Genomic DNA, 25119 nt, shown 5'->3' with positions numbered 1-25119 from the left:
TCTATACATTTTGTCTTCAAATTTGCTAGAAGAATTTCTAGCTGAGTGCCTATGGTTAGTATTTTAAGAGCAAAAGCAAATTTGGTTTCCAAAGATGAAAAAGATTAAAATAAAAACAATGACAATTTGGGTTATAAACACATAAAAATATTCTTCTGTTTCTGAATGCTAGTTTAGAACCTAAAAGATGTTCAAATATAAAAATGTCTATTTAACAAACAAAATGGTTTACAACATCATACTCACTGTTGGCTTCACCAACAGCTGCCCCATGACTGTGAACATGCGGGAGAGGCCAACTGGAGTGCACACTGCAGAACAGAGAGAGCTCACTTCAGAGTTAGGAGAGAAACTGCTAGCCCAAAATACAGCAAACTCAAAGACTGCTGTTGTAAGAAAACGCTTGTTTCCAATCTAGGTTCTCGCAGTGTTTTGTCACAGGGCTCCTCAATATCACCGTTAGAGAAGCTCTAGGGGTTCGTGCACAGATGACGGGCATTCCTATATTTAAGGAAAGATTCATGGAGACTAAAGGAGGGGTAGGATATGCCAGTTTCTAGCAGCTGAATAATAATAAGTATTTTCACTTAAAAGAAATTAAAGAAAACCAACCAGAGAACAGACTAAATTTCAAGTACTAACTGAATCAAGTATCAGACAAGAATATCCGAAAGTGACAACTATAACCTTACATCCTTTTACCTACTTTTATCTGCTTATAACATCTCTGAGACATGTTGAGATGCCTTAAGTAAAACAAAACAAATTGTGAAAAAAAGACTGCCAATTCATCATACAGAATTCCACCGTAACCATTCAAAAGTAGAAGCTAGTGTTGTGATGGGGGGGAGGCACGTGCATGTCTGACTCTCTCCCCCTCCCTGTCTCTTTCCAACTCTGTGGAAGAGGCTTTCTTTAGAGAAAAACAAAAGTATCTTATTATTTCAAGGTTTCAGTTTATCAAAATTTATCTTGAACATACAAAAAAAGTTAAGGGCCAACTTTTAAAAACATCTCCAAGCTGTTAAGGAATCTCATCGGGAAACGTGTCTGTAATTTTCTAGAACACAGAACAACTCTACTTTATTATCAATATTATGTCAGAAAAATACTTACAGAGAAGTAACAAACATCCCATCAATGATATACAGGAATATAAATAAGGTAGGTAGAAATCCCAGAGATCTATTAAAAAATGTAAATATATTTTAGTGCATCCAAAATACCATACATTGATATATAGACTGACTATAAATTAATGTACAGTAAACATCATAATTGCCTATTTGAATCTACTAAACCATATAATTTCTAAATTGTACAATAAAAAGATCTAAAACAGAAGAACAGGAAATAACCCTTTTGCAAAACCTGTTTGGAGGGAGAAAATGAGCCTCCATGGAATTTTAAGAACAGAAACCAATTAACCAAAGGAAGAAAAAAAATCTGAAAAGCTGCTTGCTCATTCTACATACAAGAAACACACAAACATTCATTTCTTTCCTTAAACATGTCGAAAGACTTTTTAATTTTGTAAATTAACAACAAGGATTAACTATACAAAGAACTATTAAAATGTTTTAAAAAGTGAATGTGTAATTATATTCCAAACTGTAGTCTCCACTAGAGAAACTGGTTTAAACAAGTCAATCCGTACCATATAAAGATTCCATACTCGCAGCGTCATTGTCAATGAGCGCCAAGGCTACCCACACTATCCCAAGAATAAGCAAGGCCAGAAGAATAAGCATGACCAGAGTTTCTAAAATTCGGGCTCGGATTCCCTGAAAAATATAATAAAGATATAATTTTAATATTTTATTTCATCACATGAACAACTAGGTTTCTGTCTATATGAAAGCATAAAAATTCTTTGAAAGGGGAGGAAATTTACATTTATTAGCAGGACAAAAAACACTAAATGTTTACTGTTGTAACGTTTAAGCTGACTTTTCAAAATTATGTAAAACACCATTAAGCTTTGAAGAAAGTACCAAAACAATTCTTCATAAAAACATTTTGCAGAGCCACTTTAAACAATTAATTACTTTCCTAACACTTTCCACCAAGAAAGGAGATTAACAAATTTTTATCTGTGATTCTAATCAAGGGAATATAAGGCTAATTAAGGTGACCGCCAAACAGTTCCGAGAACACCCAACTTGGGGAAAGCATAAAGCACCATCTACTAGAGAACACGGGGGTTCTTAGCTCCCCACAGCCTCCAGAGCCCTCTAGTGCCCAGACGAAGAACTCCTCGTGGTAATCCAGCCTTAGAAACCGTTGAAATGGATAGTATTTATATCAATTAAATAGCGTCCCTTTCTCCACGTTAGATAGAATTTTCATTAAATCCACGAGGCTGGAATATAATAAAGAATCATCAGGCACAATTTTGTTTCAAATATAAAACAAATTCTGACCTCAGGGCCAAACGAGAGGCCAGACTTAAAATCAACACCTACGGGACAAGGCAAAAACAAAAAACAACTTTCTCATATTCTTAGAAAGTCATCACATGATTGAACCTGTACCTAAATGTAAAGATTCATGTTGCTATTTTATACTGTGATGCACTAATTTACAACATCTAACACACCAAAATTATATCCATGTTTCTCAATAAGTCACGTAATCTTTCCTTCCATATTAAAAAGTTTGAAGATATGAACTATAAATAAAAATCTAAAACATAGACTTATTTCAGTTTTGCCCTAAATATTATTTTCTAACTTCTGAATTACAGACACAGGTTGCACTTAAATCACAGCACCCCAGTTCCTCAAATTCAACAGGAAAGGAAATGTCCTAAAGCCATGGCCAAAGTGCTCCCAGCCCTAAATGACGACTCAGAGTTGAAGTGGTCTTTTCTTCTTAGTCCAGCCTTACCAGACTGCCCCTGACAGGTTAAAATGTGCCTTCAAATGGAAGGGTCAGGGCACCTTACACACTCACAGCAAGGGAGGCCAGTAAACCAGAGTGATGACGACCTGTATTTTATTTAACACATTAGATCTCACAGTAGCTATTACTCAAGCGAGATGAAACAGGAACAGTCACAAAATGCACTACTAAAAAATACACTCCTACTTACTGAAGAACTCTCTGAATCTACACTTCATACATTCAAACCATTAGGATACCAGAACATGACCACTACCTTTTAGCACTGATTTTTTTCTCTCTTCCTCTCTTTCTAAGCAAGAACCTTTTAATCACACATTAAATATTATCTGGAAAGTCTATAAATAAAAGATAAAAAGAGTAGGCTCTGGAGTGCATGTGTTACACCCCCCCTCAGCTTTGTCTTTTTCTGCCTCTGACTGGAGCCCGAATCCTGCGTGCCTCTGACCAGCCCATGGGAACATCAGAGCTCTCAAAACATGTAACACGTGTCTTAAGTGTTTTGATGTATGAGCTAAACAGTAGTGCTGCTTGGAACTGTTTGAGACCTGATGTCCAAAAAATGGGCATTTTAATAATACATGTTATAATTATTATATTAAGCAATTACAATGTAACAATAAGTTTAAGTGTTATAATGATAATAAATTTGGGGAACCAATCACCAATAAGATTTACACACTTCCTCTGATATTTTGGTAAGAAGTATTTCTTAGCAGTTAAATTTGTTTTTCATCAAATCTGTCTGTGTTGAAAGGCAGTGCTCCATGGGTCTCTCCCACTTCTATGCATCTCACAAGCAGAGGGAGGGGCAGTCCTCACTCTGGACTGTCTTTTCAAAGACTTCTGTACAGCAAACAGCCTTGGAAGGCAGAGATGGTATCTCTGCAGTAGAGGCAGGTCTGCTTACCGTACAGTGTGAAAGAGAAGGTCCCCCCGCAGAGCACAGGGCAGGCAGGCTTGCTTGCACCCCATTACAAATAATGCGGGCTCCTCAGCCATGACACGAGCCCACTGTGGGGACAGCTCCCACCTAGGCCACATCACCCCCACGGGGCTCGGGGTCCTGGGGAACTGACAGGAACAGGAGGCTCCTGTGCCTGCACACTAGGTAATGAAGCCTCTGACCCAGGAGTCTGTGTCTACAACCAGGGTCTGTGAGTCTGGCAAACTAACCTGTCAGCTTGCAAGTACCATAGTATCTCAGACCTCTGCAGTTCTGGAAAGCTTTGGGCAACAAGAATGGAAAGTTCACACGGCTTTCTAGGTAAGAACAAACAAGGGCCCACACAGGTTGGGTTCAGGGCTACAAGAAGACCCCCAGGATCGAGCCATGAATCCTCTCACTCAGGCCGTAGGCAGGAAGGAGAAGTAAGGGCCCCCATGACCTGGCAGCTGGCAAGTGTCTGGGGTCTGAGCTGTGAAGGGGAGTGAGACAACCCACCGCCAGTCTGGCTACAGCTCCCTCTCCCTGAGCGGAAGCAGGAAGGGGTCTTACAGTGACAATGTCCAGCAAGCCTTGCAAGGCCAGCTGAAAGGAACTGTCCCGTCTAGGGCTACGGTGACGGGGAATTATTTTTCTTGTATACTTGGTGCCTTGCTATATTTTCCGAATTTTTTAGAGTGGATGTATATGACTTTAAGAAATAGGAGAACAAACTAATGTTGTTTTAATTTTCAATTTTTTTCTTACAATAATAAAGATCCAAGAGTTTGGCACCAGTAAGAATAACTTTTAAAAAATATCCAAGTTCAGGGCTTCCCTGGTGGCACAGTGGCTGAGAGTCCACCTGCCGATGCAGGGGACACGGGTTCGTGCCCTGGTCCGGGAAGATCCCACGTGCCACGGAGCGGCTGGGCCCGTGAGCCATGGCCGCTGAGCTTGTGCGTCCGGAGCCTGTGCTCCGCAACGAGAGAGGCCACAGCAGTGAGAGGCCCGTGTACCGCACACACACACAAAAAAATCCAAGTTCGGTGTATGAGATAGACAGTATAATAAGCTCGTTAAGAGCCCCAACTCTAGGGCTTCCCTGGTGGCGCAGTGGTTGAGAGTCCACCTGCCGATGCAGGGGACACGGGTTCGTGCCCCGGTCCGGGAGGATCCCACGTGCCGCGGAGCGGCTGGGCCCGTGAGCCATGGCCGCTGGGCCTGTGCGTCCGGAGCCTGTGCTCTGCAACGGGAGAGGTCACAATGGTGAGAGGCCCGCGTACCGCAAACAAACAAAAAACAAAAAAAAAAAAGAGCCCCAACTCTAGCAGCAGACCACTTGGGCTCAAATCCTGTTTCCATCACTGACCAACTGTGTAACTCTAGGCAAATGCCTAAACCACACTGTGGCTCAGTTTCCTCCTTTGTAGAATGAGTTTCTTAATGACACCCTTACCTCATGGGTTGTTATCAGAACCAAATGAGTCAACATGTGCAACATGCTGAGCTCAATGTCTGGTACCTAGTAAGGATTAACCGTAATAACTCAAACTGTTGCCTTTGTGTTTGGAATCTCCAAGGCTCGGGAATTCGCATATCATTTGTCTTTCTCAATTAAATTTATACCACCTTCGAATGCCACCTTGTCACTCTTTCCCATCTTTGCCACCTACCATGTACAGACCTAGAAGAAACAATCCCATCTTTCTTGATACACGAGCACCCAGTTCACAAGAGCTTCTCATCACATCCCCTGCCACCCTAAGCACCATACACGCTCATAATGAACCTGACCTGCATTCTACTATGGCCGCCCACACAGCTAACCAGACCCCATCATCTCTCAGGCCCAATTCTGAGAGGTCACATGGTAAAGCTGTCCCTCAGCCCACAGCCTCCTAGTCTCCTCCAATCTTTCAGCCCTCCAACCTAGCTCTAACCTAGCGCTAACCTAGCTCTAACCTAGCACTAACCTAGCTCTAACTAGCTCTAACCTAGCTCCAACCTAGCACTAACCTAGCTCTAACCTAGCTCTAACCTAGCTCTAACTAGCGCTACCTAGCGCTAACCTAGCTCTAACCTAGCTCTAACCTAGCTCCAACCTAGCTCCAACCTAGCGCTAACCTAGCGCTAACCTAGCTCTAACCTAGCACTAATCTAGCTCTAACCTAGCTCCAACCTAGCTCCAACCTAGCACTAACCTAGCTCTAACCTAGCTCTAACCTAGCTCCAACCTAGCTCCAACCTAGCTCCAACCTAGCGCTAACCTAGCGCCAACCTAGCGCCAACCTAGCGCCAACCTAGCTCCAACCTAGCTCCAACCTAGCGCTAACCTAGCTCTAACCTAGCGCTAACCTAGCTCCAACCTAGCTCTAACCTAGCTCCAACCTAGCTCCAACCTAGCTCCAACCTAGCTCTAACCTAGCTCTAAGCTAGCTCCAACCTAGCTCCAACCTAGCGCTAACCTAGCGCTAACCTAGCTCTAACCTAGCTCTAACCTAGCTCCAACCTAGCTCCAACCTAGCTCTAACCTAGCTCTAACCTAGCTCTATGTCCTCATCGTGATTATCTCTCCTCCCTTCATCTTCCCAATCCCTCCAATCAGCCTTGTTTTCACTGGTCTAAACCCCATAGCGAACGAGTATATTTTAATGATAATTCAGTATCAATAATATTCTAGTATTCCTGGCCCCTTTAACTTCCACCAGACCAGTTTAATTCCACCTGGAAGTTCACTCCAAATTCTCAGCATTGTTAAAGAAATTTACAAAATCATGAGAAATTTTTGCTACTACATATTCCAAAGCAGGCCTTCAATGTTACCCGGCAATCCTTATACTGATCTCTGGCTAATAATTCCCTCAAAGGTTTGTAAACGTGTTCCAGTCTCCTTGACCCTAATCTCAGGCCCTACGTTCTTAACTACAGGGGACCTTACCTCTCCCTTAGTAAGACACAGCTGGGTGGTCTGCACGTCCCCTCAGCTCCCTTCCCCTATCCCTTGATCTCTGTCTCCATCCCTATTTCTTTCATGCGGTAAAGGAAAGTATCTCAGACCCCTTTTCTCCGATGGCACAGTCTTAGATGTTCATCTTTTCACAAGCTGTATCAATGCTTCTCAAACATCAGCATGGAACACATTTACCACGGGGATTGTCAATTCCTGAGTACCTGTACAAAGCGGCTCCTCAGTCAATTCTCATGAAGATGGTCTACCAGATAGACTCTCTCTTCCTCCCTGGATGATCTTGCCTCCTCACGTGGCCAACGACTCTCAAGTTTGTACCTTTAGTCCAAATATTACCCCTGAGGCCAAGATCCATACATCCCAATGGCCACCTTGCCTTAGATATCTCACAGCTACCTTAAACTGAATTCTAAAATCAAATTCATCATTTTATCCCTTAGACCTGCTCCTCCTTCCGTGTCACATACCTCAATAAATGGCACCATTATCCACTTTGTTGTTTTGCCAGACACTCTGGAAACATCCCTGTCACCTCCTTTCCTGCTGCACCCCCCCCTCCCCAAAACACGTACACACACCCTGGACCCTGGTCCAGTCAAACACCGAGTCCTTTTGATTCTCCTAAGTAATTATGACTCAAGTTCATCCACCTCTCTTCCTACTGCCACGACGTCTATCTGGTGAACACCCCAGCCTCCTAGCTACTAGTCCTACATCCACACTCTTGTCTCTCCCTGACCTGGTGCCTACATCGCATGGAAATGTGATATTCTCAAAATGCAAATCTGATCATGCCACTCTTAGTCATAACTTACTAACCGAGGTACGGGCCTGCACCTGGGAAACAGATGCATTAATGCAACAACAAACAATGAAGATCAAATCTCATGTGGTACATACATACAATGGAATATTACTCAGCCATAAAAAGGAACAAAACTTGGTCATTTGCAGAGACGTGGATGGACCTAGAGACTGTCATACAGAGTGAAGTAAGTCAGAAAGAGAAAAACAAATATCGTATATTAATGCATATATGTGGTATCCAGAAAAATGGTAGATGATCTTATTTGCAAGAGACACAGACATAGAGAACAAACATATGGATACCAAGGGGGCAAGGGGAGGGTGGGATGAATTGGGAGATTGGGAATGACATATATACACTATTGATACTATGTACAAAATAGATAACTAATGAGAACCTACTGTATAGCACAGGGAACTCTACTCAGTGCTCTGTGGTGACCTAAATGGGAAGGAAATCCAAAAAAGAGGGGATATATGTATACGTATAGCTGATTCACTTTGCTGTACAGCAGAAACTAACACAACATTGTAAAGCAACTGTACTCCAATAAAATTAATTAAAAATTTTAAAAAAATCGAACCTCATTAGCACCATTCTCTAACTGGGACTGCACCTCTAACTGGGGTGCTGCGTAAGTATATATCCTTAAAGTTGGGCCTTACTCTTTTTTCTGCTGTTTAGATAGTGTGCAAACTAATCATAGATGAAAAAAGAACAAATTATTTATGATTAAATAGCATAGAACAGTGCTGTCCAACATATATTTCTGTGATGATATAAATGCTCTATTCTGTGCTATCCATTAACATAGCTAATAACCATATGTGTTTATTGAGTACTTAGAATGTAGCTACTGTGACTGAAGAACTGGTTTTTAATTTTACTGATTTTAGGTATTTTAAATGTATATAGCCACACGTGGCTAATGGTTACCATATAGGTCACAGCAGACTACTAACAGTCTGTTTCTAACAAAATCTAAGTACTCTCTGCACTCTCAAGTACTTTCTGGTCATTTTCCTAAATTTAACCTTGACATAAAATTCTTTGAACAGCCTGGTGAAAGTAACAGCCTCTTTTAACATGCTATAGCTCTAGATTAGCCTCTTTTAACATGCTATAGATTAGTGTTTCAAGTAGCATTTATGTCAAAGAGAAGAAATCCATTACAAAGTTTAAGAATTACTCCATTCTATTTATATAAAGTAAAAATACATTCTCTCATTAAGAAAAATAAATAGCATTTAAAATGCAACCTAAGTATAAACCAGTCTGAAAGTGACAATGAAGTTAAATAGCCACATATTTATCCACATATACTTACAAACTAAGCCCCAAATAAATCTCTTATGTGATTAAAAAGTATATGTGAACAGTCTTTCTAAAAGGAAACAGATATCAATATTATCATTCCAAGAGGATGTTTTTTCTATTATAAATATGTGAATAATATCAAGAAAAAATGTCTAAAATGTACACTCACATGCTTAAGCAGACAAATAAGAAACATTTAAACAAATAAACCTCTGCAGTCAAAGCATATGAACTCTTCAAAAATTGATTTCAAATTGATCATTTCTTTTGAAAGATAACAACTCATAAAAAGGAATCTGCTCATTTTCAGTTATTAATCTAAATTTAAAGAAGAGTAAATTAGGAATTACAGAAAAGGCTGCCACAGAGCAAGCCATCAAAATTATGGAATATGATTATACCTGTTTATGAAATATTGAAGATAACTGATGTAGTTAGAAATAACTGTTATACTGACTTAATCCACTAGGAGGCTAGGACAATTATGTTTTCCTTTTATTTTTATTCCCTTTTGGGGATTAAATGGGACAAAATCAGCCCAACTTGAAATCAATTAAATATCATATTTATGAGCTTTAGCAAAACCAACAGAAAAATATAACAAATCTTTTCATTAAATGCAATGTGGCAGATTTTTTACCTTCAACAACTTTAGAATAGAGAGAAGAGAGGTGAAGGGATTATAATAATCAGAAACTTCATTTGTTAATCTGGCATCGACTGGCTCATATGAGTGCCAAAAATATACAAATTATCACTACCTTTCTTGAGATCAGTAAAATATTACAAAGCCTAAAGAGTATAGGCTTTGTGGTATGTAGTGTGTGAGCTTTTTGAACTTTTGTATGTGGTTCTGTCTGCAAAGTAATGAAAAGCATTGTGAGAGCTTTTATCACTACCATTAATCACCAGCAGGACAGCATATAAGCAAAAAAATATGCCTACTGCTCATTTTTCCATTAAGAGTCAGAATCAGGAGCTAGGAAGCCCCAAGGGGAAGGTCCCTATCAACTCCATTCTTGCATACACTGAGCTAAAAGATGTGCCAGATGTCAGAATAACTTACTGAAATACCCTGCAAACAACAAAGTAGCAAAACATTGTCAGAGTGGAAGAAGGTTACCATTGTTCATCTAAAAAATTAAGAAAAGTCTCCTGAATACGAGATCACAGAACTATAAGAACTACTTATCATCAACAGTTGTACTTGCTCACACAATTCTGAATGCTTATACTATGCCATACAGTACTAGGATTTCATAAACTTCATAATATATTTATGAATACTTGTCTTAACCCCTCCCAAAAACCATAAATCTAAGTTACCTTAATGAAACTCCATCTCTTTTATTAAAATCATAGTGTAATAAGCACTCAGTGTATTAGTAAAAAACATCACCAAAATAAAGTACTTTCTGTCAAGGAAACATCATCTTGTTTTTAAGAAAAGTAAGCTATATAATTAATTACATTAGTTTCATACCAGTATTGTTTTGGAAATTACAACTATCTCAATATTTTAAGTTTAAATTAGATTAAATAAGCTAGTAAAGGCTAAACACCAAATTTTGGTGCTGGTCAATTACACATTAAATGCTCTGTACTGAACATCAATGAAGTGAAAATTACAATATATTTACAAAAGCTCTAACAATAAACTGATATGTTTCTATGGTGATGAACATTTAAACAAGATTTTGCATGGACATCTTGACCTCTTGGAAGGTATGTAAACACCACTTTATATACTATGTCTCCACCCATCAGGAAAGCCTGGGAAAAATTTCTACATTCACAGAACATTTAAAATAAATATCAAGCCATTGTTTCCATTTAACAAAAAGGGTCTCTTAGTAACATTAAGATAAGGTTTGCTCAGCATGACATCAAGACTGCACCAAACATACATGCAGTCATCTGGGGAAGATCGATAGAATCACTAATAAAGAACAGAAAATAAAGGCAGGTATTAATTATTTTAAACCATGAAAAAACTACAAACAAGCATTCCTAGAGAGTGCCAACCATTTCCCCCTTTGCTCCCAAAGTAATAATTAAAAGTATAGACAAAAAGAGTTTTGGTCCCAAGTCAAAGAAAATAACTTTATAGAAAGTGTTGTTAGGCTCTATAGTGAATTGTTTTTTAATATTAATATTTTCTTCAGTTTATTATATATATATACATATTTAATATAGTCATACACAGTAGAAAAATTAAAACTATAAGATTCTCAAGTTATTAAAACTTGACAAAAAGAAAGTATTTTAGAATAAGTTAAAATAATAATACTAACATTGCTGTTCACTGAACTAAGATGTTCACTATATTTAATTTATGGGCAGAAATTTCTCATGATATTAAACAAACAAAATCCTCCAGATTGCAAGTAAATGAATTAATACAGCAAGTTTCCAACACGTAAATGAAAGAACTGAATTGTAAAAAGACTGCAGGGACTTTATTTCAAAATGTTTAAACATAATTCTAAATTTGGGAAAAAAACATTTCTCAGTACACTTCATCACATCAAAATAATTTAATGGTTAGCCAGTAAGGATCTTTTCTATTTCTAATTCTGTTCTAATAATTCTTTAGTTATAAACTTGACGGAAAAAAAGAAATGGGAACTATTTGCAAAGCTCCTACTACGTAGTTGCTTTATATGTGCTCACTGAATATTCACAATAAAGGCAAATTTATTATAAATGAGAAAGCTCACATCCAAAAATGTTAAATAATCTATGGTCACCCTGTTCCAGGCCTGCCAGAACTCTCTTTAAATTCAGGTCTGTCAGCTTCTGGAGCCTGTGTTTTCTACCCTCCCCACAAGACAGAAATAAGACATAAAAGACAAACTGATGTGGAAATAGGAGGTGGAGGGAGAATGCTTAATACATACTTAAGGCAACCTATAATTTTAGCAAAGGAACTAAATCAAAATACACAAAAGTTTCTTTTACTAGAATATTAATTTTCAATTCCGTAATAGCAAGCTCATGCTGAGCAAACGCTCAGTCCTTTAATATAACAGAACATTGTAGCCAATACCTTACTAGTCCTGTCATAAAACACCCAGGCACAAGTTCCAATACAGACACAACAAAAGAAAGATCATTAGGGTTATTATTTATTACATGACTATAGCAAAATGTACAAGATACTAAAGTGTAGAATATTAATATAAAAGCAATTCCACATGATAATTTAGGTAATAGTGTCATATTGCTTTTGTGGCAAACAGTACATTTACACAAAAAGCACTAGGAATTCCAAAATACCACAGAAGAGCTATCCTTATGACAGTGAACAAAATAGGAAACATACACAAAAAGCTTAAGGCTGTCTGCCTACTCTAAACCCAGACCAATTCCTCCAAAGCTGCGTTGGGCCCCTCTCTCTCATTTCCACAGCCCCTCCAGCTCTCAGTAACAGCTACTTTGGGTGTGTAGGTGTGCATGCATGTGTGATTATTTTATAGTTTTCCATTGAATATCAACAAATTGGCATTTTGGTTTTTCATATCAGTTTGGTTAATATGAGCCCATCACCAAGAAATAACCTTTTTTCCTTTCTATTTTTAAATACTGAAAGTATAGACATGTCTCGTTTTCTTTCCCTTTGCACTTCTACAATTTGCACTTTGCAGATAATTGCATTTTTTACAAATTGAAGGTTTGTGGCAAACCTGCGTCGAACAAGTCTATCGGTGCCACTTTTTCAGCAGCATTTGCTCACTTTGTGTCTCTGTGTTACATTTTGGTAATTCTCACAATATTTCAAACTTTTTCATTTTTATTATATTTGTTATGGTGATCTGTGATCAGTGATCTTTGATGTTACTACTGTAATTGTTTTGGACATCATGAACTACACCAATACAAGATGGCAACAATCAATAAATGTTGTGTGTGTTCTGTCTGCTCCACCAACCAGCCCTTCCCCCATCTCTCTCCCTCTCCTTGGACCTCCCTGTTCCCTGAGACACAACAATGTTGAAATCAGGCCAACTAATAACTCTACAATGGCCTCCAAGCGTTCAAGTGAGGGAAGAGTCGCATGTCTCTCAGTTTAAATCAAAAGCTAGAAATGCTGAAGCTGAGAGAGGAAGGCGTGTGGAAAGCTGACGGGCTGAAGGCTAGGCCTCTTGCTCCAAACAGCCACGTCGTGAAGGCAAAGGAACGTTCTTGAAGGAGATTAAGGTGCTGCTCCAGTGAGCACACGAATGGTAAGGAAGCAACACATCCTTATTGCTGTTGAGGAGAAAGTTTCAGTGGTCTGCATAGACGATCAGACCAGCCACGACACTGCCTGAAGCCAAAGCCGAATGCAGGCCAGGCCCTGACTCTCTTCAGGTCTGTGAAGCTGAGACAGGTGAGGAAGCTGCAGAAGAAAAGCTTGAAGCCAGCAGAGGCTGGCTCACGAGGTTTAAGGAAAGAAGCCGTCTCCATAACAGAAAAGTGCAAGGCGAAGCAGCAAGTGCTGACGCAGAAGCCGCAGCAAGTTACCCAGCAGATCCAGCTCAGATCGTTAACGAGAGCGGCTACACGAAACAACGGATTTTCAATGTAGACAAGAGAGCCTTCTAGTGAAAGATGTCAACTAGGACTTCCACAGTAGACAGAAGTCAATGCGTGGCTGCAAAGCTTCGAAGGACAGGCTGACTCTTTTTTTTTTTTAATATCTTTATTAGAGTACAATTGCTTTACAATGGTGTGTTAGTTTCTGCTGTATAACAAAGTGAATCAACTATACATATACATATATCCCCATATCCCCTCCCTCTTAGGTCTCCCTCCCACCCTCCCAGTCCCACCCCTCTAGGTGGTCACAAAGCACCGAGCTGATCTCCCTGTGCTATGTGGCTGCTTCCCATTAGCTATCTATTTTACGTTTGGTAGTGTGTATATGTCCATGCCACTCTCTCACTTCGTCCCAGCTTACCCTTCCCCCTCCCCGTGTCCTCAAGTCCATTCTCTACGTCTGCATCTTTATTCCTGTCCTGCCCCTGGGTTCGTGAGAACTTTTTTTTTTTTTTAGATTCCATATATATGTGTTAGCATACGGTATTTTTCTTTCTGCCTTACTTCACTCTGTATGACAGTCTCTAGGTCCATCCACCTCACTACAAATAGCTCAGTTTCGTTTCTTTTTATGGCTGAGTAGTATTCCATTGTATATATGTGCCACATCCTTATCCATTCATCTGTCATGGACACTTGGGTTGCTTCCATGTCCTGGCTACTGACAGGCTGACTCTTGATAGGGGCTAATGCAGCTGGTGACGAAGTTGAAGCCAGGGCTCATTAACCATTCCAAAACTCCTAGGCCCTAAGAATTATGCTAAATCCACTATGCCTGTGCTCTGCAAATGGAACAAAGCCTGGATGATGTCACATCTGTTTACAACACAGTTTACTGGACACTTTACACCCACTGCTGAGATCCACTGCTCGGAAAAAAAGATTCCTTTCAAAAACTACTGCTCACTGACAATGCACCTGGTCACCCGACAGCTCTGATGGAGATGTACAACGAGATTCATGTTGTTTTCATACCTGCCAACACGACAACCGTTCCGCTGCCCATGAATCAAGGAGTAATTCTGACTTTCAAGACGTATTTAAGAAATACATTTCGTAAGGCTATAGCTGCCATAGTGATTCCTCTGATGATCTGGGCGAAGTCACTTGAAAACCCTTTGGAAAGGATTCACCATTCTAAATGCCATTAAGAACATTTATGATTCATGGGAAGAGGTCAAAATACCAACATTCATAGGAGTTTGGGAGAAGTTGATTCTAACCTTCATGGATGACTCTGAGGGGTTCAAGACTTCAGTGGAGGAGCAACAGCAGGAGAACTAGAATTAGAAGTGGAGCCTGAGATGTGACTGAATTGCTGTAATCTCAGGATAAACTTCCACAGAAAAGCATTGCTTCTTATGGAGAGCAAAAAAAAATGGTTTCTTGAGATGAAATCTACTGCTGGTGAAGATGCTGTGAAGATTGTGGAAATGACAACAAATGATTTAGAATATGACATAAACTTAGTTGATGAGGCAGCAGTAGGGTCCGCGAGGACTGAGTCCAATTCTGAAAGAAGTTCTACCATTGGTAAAACGCTACCAAACAGCACAGCACACTGCAGAGAAATCATTCGTGACAGGAAGAGTCAGTCGACGCGGCACACTTCACTGTTGTCTTATTCTAAGAGCCTGCCACGCCCCCCACCCACCCACCGCCCCCCCACCCCACCCCGCCCCGGTCTTCCTCAGCAGCACCCTGATCAGCCAGAAGCCAACGTCAAGGCAGGACAAGACCCTCCCCCAGCAAAAAGATACCAACTAACTGAAGGCTCGGAGGATGCTTAGTATTTTTTTAGCAAAGAGGTATTTTTTTTTACACATCTTTATTGGAGTATAATTGCTTTACAATGGTGTGTTAGTTTCTGCTGTATAACAAAGTGAATCAGCTATACATACACATATATCCCCATATCCCCTCCCTCTTGCGTCTCCCTCCCACCCTCCCTATCCCACCCCTCTAGGTGGTCACAAAGCACCGAGTTGATCTCCCCATGCTATGCAGCTGCTTCCCACTAGCTATCTATTTTACATTTGGTAGTGCGTATATGTCCATGTCACTCTCTCACTTCGTCCCAGCTTGCCCTTCTCCGTCCCCATGTCCTTAAGTCCATTCTCTATATCTGTGTCTTTACTCCTATTAGCAAAGAGGTATTTTTTAATTAAGGTATGTACATTGTTTTGTTTTGTTTTGTTTTTGCGGTATGTGGGCCTCTCACTGTTGTGGCCTCTCCCGTTGCAGAGCACAGGCTCCGGACGCGCAGGCTCAGTGGCCATGGCTCACGGGCCCAGCCGCTCCGCGGCATGTGGGATCTTCCCAGACCGGGGCACGAACCCGTGTCCCCTGCATCGGCAGGCGGACTCTCAACCACTGCGCCACCAGGGAAGCCCATGTACATTGTTTTTTAGACACAATGCTATTGCACGTTTAACAGACTACAGTATAGTGTAATGACAACTTTTATATGTACTGGGAAGCCAAAAAATTCGTGTAACTCATTTTATTGCAATATTCCCTCTACTGCAGTGGTCTGGAATCAAACCCACAGTATCTCTGAGGTATGTCAGTCTGTACACTGTTTAGCTTTATATGTCTATTAAATACCTGTGGATAGATCACCCAACCTAAAGGAACGTCACCACAACTACTGTGCACCCATGTAGCCCTCCCAACCACACACCTGCTGCACCAACCTGCTCAATAGTAACCACCAATTTGAACCGCCGTGCTCATCACTTACTTTTTTTTATGATGGTAAAGTATATATAACATAAAATTTACCACTTTAACCATTTTTTAAGTGTAGAGTTCTGTGGCATTAAGTCCATTCACACAGTCATGCAACCGTCACCACCATCCATCTCTAGAGCTTTTTATATTCTCCAACTCAAACTCTGCACCCCATTAAACAGTAACTCCCCATCTAACCCCAGCCCCTGTACACCCACCGTCGACTTTCTGTCTCTATGAATGTGACTACACTGGGACACTCATGTAAGTGGAATCATACAGTACTTGTCTTGCTGTACCTGACTTCATTTCACGTAGCATAATGCTCTCAAGGTTCACCCATGTTGTAGCGTGTGAGAATTTCCTTCCTTGTTAAGGCTGAATAATATTCTACTGTACGCACATACCACAATTTGTTTCTCTATTAATCCACTGATGGATACTTGGGTTGTTTCCACCTTTGGCTATTGAAAATAATCCTGTCATGAAAATGGGTGTATAAATATCTGTGGAGTCCTTTCTTTAATTCTTTTGTGTACACACCCAGAAGTGGAATATCTGGATCATGTGGTAATTATATTTTCAATTTTTTGAGCAACCACTATACTGTTTTCCACAGTAGTCGCACCATTTTATATTCTGCCCAACAGTGTACAAGAGTTCCAATTTCTCAATGTCCTCACCAATACTTGTTATTTTCTAGCAGCCATTCTAATGGGTGTGGAGAAGTATCTTCTTGTGGTTTTGATTTGCATTTCCCTAATGCCTAGTGACACTAGGGTCTTTTCATGTGCTTACTGGTCATTTGCATATCTTCTTCCAAGCAATGTCTATTCAAGTCCTGTGTTCCTTTTTTAATATTTGATAGAGTAAGTTCCATCACCATGTTCTTCAAAATTGCTTTGGCTATTCTTGGCTCTCTGCTCTCCCAAAGAATTTTACTATCTCCTTGTCGCATGCCATAAGATAACCTCTTAAAAAATTTATTAGAATTGCACTGACTCTAAAAAATAATTTGAGAACTGGTATTTTTATCATATAAAGAAATTCATAAACATAGAATATCTATCCAATTATCTAGGTCTTCTTAACATCTTTCAATAAGATTTTTTCTTTCCATATATTATTTCAATAAGGTTTTAAAAATCATTTGCTGGGTTTATTTCAACATACCTTAGTTGTCTTGCTATTATAAAAGGTATTTTTAATTAGATTTTCTGTTTGTTGCTGTTATTTATTGATTTTCCTATATTAATCCTATATCCAGCTTCCTTGCTAAATTTTCTTATTGGAATTACCTTTAGATTCTATAGGATCTTTCAAAAGACAATATCATCTGTTAATCATGACTATTTTGTTTGTTTCTTTCAATTTTTCCTTTTCTTGTCTAACTGTACTGGTAAAGAACTCTACTATAGTGTTGTCTATTGTTAGAAATAAAAGTACTCAAGATGGCATCCCAATTTTAAAGTAAATACTTCTAACATTTTACTGCTAAGAACAATGTCAGTTGCAGTCTTAGAGTAGATATCCATTATCAGGTTAAGCAAGTTCCCTTTAGTTCTTAGTTTGCTTTTTAATCATGAATGGTTACTGATTTCATGGATGTGTTCTGTGTCTCTTCTGAGGTGTTCACTTGATTCTTTTCTCTCACTTACTCTGCTAATATGAATTACAGTCATAGATTTTCTAGTGTTAAACCAACCTTGAGAGCTGAAATAATTTTTTTGGATGATGATCTTTTGTGTTGGACTCAGCTTAATATTTTCTGATTCACAAGTATTCATGAAAAGGAATGGCATATAATGTTCCTTTCTCATATTAATCCTGTCTGCTTTCAGCATCAAGATTCCACTAATTCCATACAATACAACTGTGAGTGTTCCATCTTCAAATCTCCAGACAAATTTGTTGAAACTGTAGTTATCTGTTCTTTAACGTCTGCTAGAAATATCCTGGAAACCGTCTAGACTTGATTTTTATCAGAATGACTCAATAGAACTTTCATTTCTGGCAATATTGAGGACGAGATATCCTTAATTCCCTCTGCCAAGAAAAGTCTAAAATGCTAGATCAAATATTTTCAAATCTCTCTGAAATCTTTTCTTTGTCTATTAACTCTGAGTAGTGCATCGAATTTGGTCCCTCTCACGATACTGACTTTCCCCAGACGTCTGGTCATCTCCTGAGTCCCCGCTCATCTTTATATACACAAGAGTTTTTGTCCTGCTTCTTTCTTTAATCATCTCCTGCCTCTGGTGACAGTGAATCTAGAGAAGCAGGCTCCAGTTCTGGGTGAGGTGTCTCGGTAGCTTGCGCCCTGGTGGGCCCTTGTAAGTTTACCGGCTCTCAACTGCCAGGACCCATGTGCTCTACTTTAGCCCACAGCAAGTGTCACTGCTGCTTGCTGATGGCAGCTCCTCTCTGAGCACCCTGGTCCCTTCTGTTCTTCACATCCTTTAGCACATGATTTTAATTTCTGATAAAACCTGGTCAAAGGAGAATTTGAAGAACACATATACATAGATAACCAGAAATATTAAAATCAATTTGCTAATAGATGCAAAATGGGATAACATCCTGTGGGACAATAAAATGAAATGTTTGGAGCTATCCTTTGCATAGGAAGAAATCAATTACGTCTCTATCAGACAAATTACTCTGCATTGCTCTCAGCTTCCTACAAGTTAACTCTAACCCTAAGGAGGTGTTAATATAGCCAAGTCAACAGAAAATCAGCCAAAGGTGCACACCCCTGGTAGGACCAGAAAATCCCCAGCACCCACTAGACAATGGCTAGAACTCCAATGACAGAACACCCAGGATCTTCTTTGCCCATTTCCAAGTCTTGGACAATTTTTCATAGCACTAGAAAATTTATGTACACAAAATAAATTATTAAGGTAAGAAGGACATAAAAAATATATATACACTAATTATAATTACACAATGATCCAAGTACAAATGTTGACAGGTAATTTGGAATGATATAAAATACAATGTAGGGTTAATTGGCTTTCCCTAAACTTGTTTAAATTATAATTAAAATATTAATGAAAAACCGATAGAAGTCAAGATACACAGGAGAATCAGCCAAAACCATCAACCTCGTGAGTATGCTTCATGCAAAGCCAAATAAGACCCAGGGAAATAAAAGATCCTGGAATACACAGACACATTTAGGAAGGGCTTGTACATTTGTAGAAATCATCTTGGAATCCTGAGAAGGAATTTCTGAACACTATATTGGAAAAGATCATCTTTAAACAACCTTAAGGCCATGAGAGGCCAAAACAGCTACAAAGCGAAAGAGGAGAGGCCAAAAGAAAAGACTGCGCCCCACACTTGTCAACGAAATCAGAGCCAATTCAAGCAGAGACCACAAAGCCTCCCAGGTCTGGAAAAAAGAACAAAGAATGCCCCCAAATTAACAAATAACTGAATTCCAGACAAAGGGCCAGTAAAGCTAACAGGTGGAGAGACAGAGGAATCAGGTACACCCTCTCAAGATGACAAATTAATAATCACATACATTTTTTACCACAGAAAACAGGAAAAATATATAATAAATACATAAACAATCAATCAATCAATTGCACTGTCCCTAGCAGCTGCAACAGTACCTAGAATACAATAAGTGGTCAATAGGAATTAACTGAATGAATTAATTATGGTAGAAGACAAGAGTTCCATCAGCAGAGTAGCAATGTTGAGAAATCCCTAAATGATAGAAAGTACTTGGGATCAAATCTATGGAGAAATGTCCAGGGGAAGTTATAGACTAAAAAGAAAATTAAAAGAAAATAAGAAAAGTAAGAAAAGAGCAGTGATTCCAGGCACTACAAGCTGTAAAAAGTCCAGAAAGATGTGTAATTATACATAAGAATTTTTAAATATTAAGAAACAATAGGTAAGAGTAATATTACTGTACACATTTCTTTAGAATAACTGAATAACAGAAAAGTTTACTTATATTCACTCTTTTTAATCACCTCACAAAATTAACTATAGATAGATTAAAATATTAGATCTTTGTAAAAACTCACAGAAAAAGTAGCTAAAATAGAATAGACTACATTATTCATCCTTGGCTCTGAAGGAATAAAAACACTTTCAGAACTAAACCAGTATCAAATTACTAAGAAAGAGTGTTAGATTAAAATGGAAAAAAGCTTGGATAAAATGTAATCAGGTCTTGTTTAGGCTTGCTTATATGTTTGTTGTCAAGTCCTGAGTTTTCTCACACAATTAAGTTAAAGACAATTAAATAGCCTATGTCATAAATAGGACCAGCTCAAAAATTTATACATATGATGAATCTTAATTACATTAAATCAACTTTCTAAAAGCAACATTAATTATGTTTATTGAAACCACTTAAAATTTATTTAATTATACGTTATGTTAAAATGATATTATACATCAGGTTGAAATGATAAAATGATACATAATACTCTGAAAACCACTTTATGCTAATTTCTTGGTTTGGGGTCTCCCAACAATACAGGTAGTAATATCGAACCCCAACTCCTGTGAGGTAGAGGCCTGTGGACTAACTCTCAGGGGAGACTTCTGCCCAGAGCTAAGGCTGACAGACGCTCCCCATCACTGTGTGTGTGTGTGTGTGTGTGTGTGTGTGTGTGTGTGTGTGTGTGTGTGTGTGTGTGTGTGTGTGTGTGTGTGTGTGTGTAACAAGTTTGCCCTTTGGCTGAGGACTTTCAGTGGAGCTTCAGTTCCAACTCCTAGCTTGAATGCATCCATGGTCCTGTACCACCTTGTAACTACCTCCCTGCCCTAACTAGGGCATCACTTACTCAGTTACCATTTCAGTTTTGTTGTGCCTGTTCGGTTTTGGTCCTTGGAGATTTTATGGAGGTGAGTTACAGATAATAGCATTATGTAGAAAACAGTGCTAGAAGGCAGTGTGAAGGTTACTTTGTGTGGGAATGAAACTGGAAGCAGAAAACACAGATGGACAGTGGTTTAAATAATCCAAGAAATGATGAAGCCTGAACTAAGGTAATAACAGAAAGAGAAGAGAAATCTTGTTCAGAATAAAGTATATTTGTTATATAATGCAATAAGCTCTTATCACAACATAAGGTACTTCATTAAATATCTTCTAAAAAAATCAGAAATATCATTTAATTCTAGGCATTTAAGAAGCACCTAGAGGGGTGGGATAGGGAGGGTGGGAGGGAGACGCAAGAGGGAGGAGATATGGGGATATATGTATATGTATAGCTGATTCACTTTGTTATAACGCAGAAACTAACACACCATTGTAAAGCAATTATACTCCAATAAAGATGTTAAAAAAAAGAAGGAAGCAAAAATCATTAAGAGATCAGATAAGTTTTTCTGATATTTCAAGAAGGATTTAAAAAATTTTTTAAGCCCTTCACAAGTCTGTTTAAAAACAGACTGCTTATAAAACTTAACACTCATTAATTAATGTGTAAAGAGAAACATTAATATCAAGTAATCCCAAATAAAATATGAAAGTATAAACGTATTTAAATCCAGCGCTATAAAACAACTTAAAATTTCTTCTTTGTGTTCCAAGAAAGATAATAGGAAACGTTTCCTTTAAATTGACCATTTCACTATACTTAATTCTTATTCTACTGTTCGGGTGTCCTTATTTTTTGTTTTTGCCTGCTCACCTTATTTTTAATAACTAAAAGAACATACATTTTATGTATTTTTTTAACAGTTCAATTGATTTAAAAGTCAATCACTCTAGAACAGTAAGAACTTGTCTTTCTAGATGAGAATTTCCTTTCCTTAACAGAAAGTGTGCAAACCAATAAATTTTTAAGTAGTATAACTATTAATGACTTAAGTTTAAAGAAAAGTACATAATATACTGCAACCTAAAATATTACCTAATGTCAAAATAATCCCATTGCCTTTGATGTGTCTAAATACACAACTTTTATTTCTGGTACAAACGGGCCAAATAAATGGGTTGTAAAGTAATATATCAAGTTCCAGCTATATATTGGCATACATTTCATAGAGATCAGAAGGTTAACACTGTGACATGCTGAATAAATGATTTTACAGACAAATAAATATGAGTTTAAATGCCAAATAAATAGAAGATTTTAACAATCCAAATTCTAGCCTCTTGGGTGAGCTCTCGTCCTACAGGTCCGTGGGTATGTATCATAATTGTGTAAGAAGCTCTCTAGTCAGCATTAAATCTGACATTTAATTTTACTTTCAAATAAAGTTCATTCTAACCAAGGGTAGGTAGTTTTCAACTCCCCCAAAAAAAGTTTTAGAAAGGAGACTCTAATTGATAACAATGGCTATTCCTATTAAATTGTTTTATGAATATTCAAGTATTAGAGCCAGTTTAATTAAAAGTATAATTACTTTAAAATCTGAACCTGGTGATTTTATATTTCCTCCCTACCAAAACTTCTCATTTAACAAATTATGAGACATTAGTTGGTAATTTAATCATCATATAAAATAAAGTTTGAAATTCAGCTACCTATTAAATACCTTCTTTTTACAACCTATACTGTTACAAAATAAAACCATTTATATTTCAAAAAGTAAATAAACAAAGCTATGTTGACGCCATTCTAATTTCTTACATCGTTTTGCTACCACATATAAAGTTATACCACACAAATCTTCCTGATTTCATTATCAACTTGCTCACAGTTGGTACATTTAAGTCCCTAATAATAACTGCCAATTCTGCTGTGTCTTGGTGCTTTACAAACAGATTTGGTGGAGTAACCCGAGGACAAGGTAAGAACTGCAGCCCATTTTCCAGATGGAGACACTAAGAACCGTGCCTGGACTTCCAGGTCGGTAAAAGAAGAGTCAGGATTTAAGTCCAGGTCTTCTGAAAGCCAGAGCTTATAGTTTTGCCACTATACAAAACTCTTTACACAAATAAAGAGACAATCTAGCCTTACAGTATAAATCTCTCCTTTTTTGATAAATGGAGAGAGAGTATCATACCATCACCAGGTATGCAGGAACTGAGCAATGTGCTATTTACCAATAACTGACACTGTTACTGAAGTTATAATTTAGTCGCCTCCAACATGCAGCTGTACTGAGAAGAGTGACAAAATTAACGTCATTTCATTAACTAAATGATTTTTAACTCAAAATCCTTATGAACTCAAATAATTTTTAAATGGAATAAATGTACCCTTTTCTTCAAAATAATAATCTTCTCTCTCTTTCTCTGACATCCTATACGTCAAGCTTCAATGTCTGAAACTGCTCAGTTTACATTATTATAACCACGCCTTTTACAGTAGAGTCACAATTCCAACAGGAACCTTGCATGTAACAACACTACTAGAATCAAATGTTTTGAAAATCATCATTCTTATCTATATTGTTTCTATGGAAAAAATTAGTCCTCACAATTGGAAGAGGGTACAGGAATTCTGTTAATAAATTACGGATTTTTTTTTCTTGAAGGTGTTGGAAAATCAAATTAACACATAACAATAGTTAGTGAGATATGACTCCATTTTCTGTAATAAACACCAAGATCAAAACGAGACCCAAGGTAAATTTCCTTGAAAGGTTCCCAGCAGGAGTTTCCCTTTTTGTATGTGATTTCCTCTCACCCACAAAAAACCATGCAAATATGCGCATGTGCCACTAACACTAAGCAGCACTTCCTTAATCACTCATTTCCAACAATTTATGGATGATCAGTGGCAAGAACGAGCAAAAATAATGAAAGAATGCAATGAAAGTTCACTGAGACCGAGCTGGACTTCCTACTCATTTCTGTGTCTCTTTAAGATGGAGGCCTGATACAAATTAGCCACTGGGGGGAAAAAGTCATCTGGTCATAAAATACAGTACAAGGTCACTTTTATGTAAGTTTGCCAAAAGGGACATAAACCAGGACAATTTCAAACTGTGACACAGGACAGAAACACATTAGAGCGATGTCTGCTCCCCTCTACCGTGCTGTCACGGTGCTCAGCTTTATAGACCTTCCAAGCACCGCACCCAGCTCTTGGCTTCCACCTGGCCAGTCTAATTAATTAAGAAAGGAAGTCACCTCAGATTTTGTACTTTTTGCTTTTATTATCAAGCACTTCGTTTGAAGTTCTAGGAGCTAACCTCTTAATCCTACAGACCGTGTGCTATGTTCTGGACATCTGGGGGTGTCTGGATGGCTTAGGTAATTGGTCAGGATGTTGCTGTCACTTATGTTAAATGTTATACCATGACTTCAAACCAAAGATAGGCATTAACGTGAGGCACAATATAAAGTTGCTCCCAGAAACATCTTTGGTTCATGAAATAATCTGTCATTGAAGGGTTTTATTTACTTTCATTAAGTTGCTGAATTTTTTCCTCATGACATTTTTTTTCCTTATGACATTTTAATTCAAAGTAAGATGTTAAGACACAATATGAAACAAACACATTCCTAACTCCCATTTAAACCCTAGCCAGAGGTTAGACTGGTTCATTACGCAATCGAAAAACACCTTCTGGCATCACCCCAAATAATCTAGAGGTCCCTCTGAGGCAGAGTGGGGAGAGAGACTCACACAACTGACCTGAGTGTAACTGAACAGAAGCGCTGTCAGCCCCAAGACTCTCATACTCTGGTGTATGACTAAGCAACCGAGATAAAAACTGTGGAGAAAACATGTCTACCACAAAACAAAAACCAAACCCACCAGACGCAACCTCTTCACCAGAGTTGAAACATAAGGTGTAAGCTTGGGGTCAGCTTCAAACACACATGAACATATGTAATGCTTGCTACAATATATACGGGTGACAGCCTATAATATAAATAATCTAGATTAAATAAAAATTTAACTGCTAACAGAATTCCAAGATAAAAGGTACCTTCTTAACAAAAAA

General features: G+C 38.4%; 1 protein-coding gene across 4 annotated transcripts in view; it reads right to left on the bottom strand.

Annotated features, from left to right (window-relative positions):
* The window catches only part of LMBR1 (limb development membrane protein 1), a 141420-nt gene that overhangs the window by 60397 nt on the left and 55904 nt on the right, over positions 1-25119 (bottom strand). For all 4 annotated transcript variants that reach the window (XM_082662070.1, XM_082662067.1, XM_082662068.1 and 1 more), the window contains 3 exons: positions 1658-1784; positions 1117-1185; positions 247-311 (listed from right to left, as the gene is read on the bottom strand). In XM_082662070.1, the coding sequence (XP_082518196.1) occupies positions 247-311; positions 1117-1185; positions 1658-1784 (261 nt within the window). The remainder of the gene's footprint in view (positions 1-246; positions 312-1116; positions 1186-1657; positions 1785-25119) is intronic.

Source organism: Grampus griseus (genome assembly GCF_964374135.1).
Source record: "Grampus griseus genome assembly, chromosome: 9".
NCBI lineage: Eukaryota > Metazoa > Chordata > Mammalia > Artiodactyla > Delphinidae > Grampus > Grampus griseus.
This window is presented reverse-complemented; position numbering and strand designations above follow the sequence as displayed.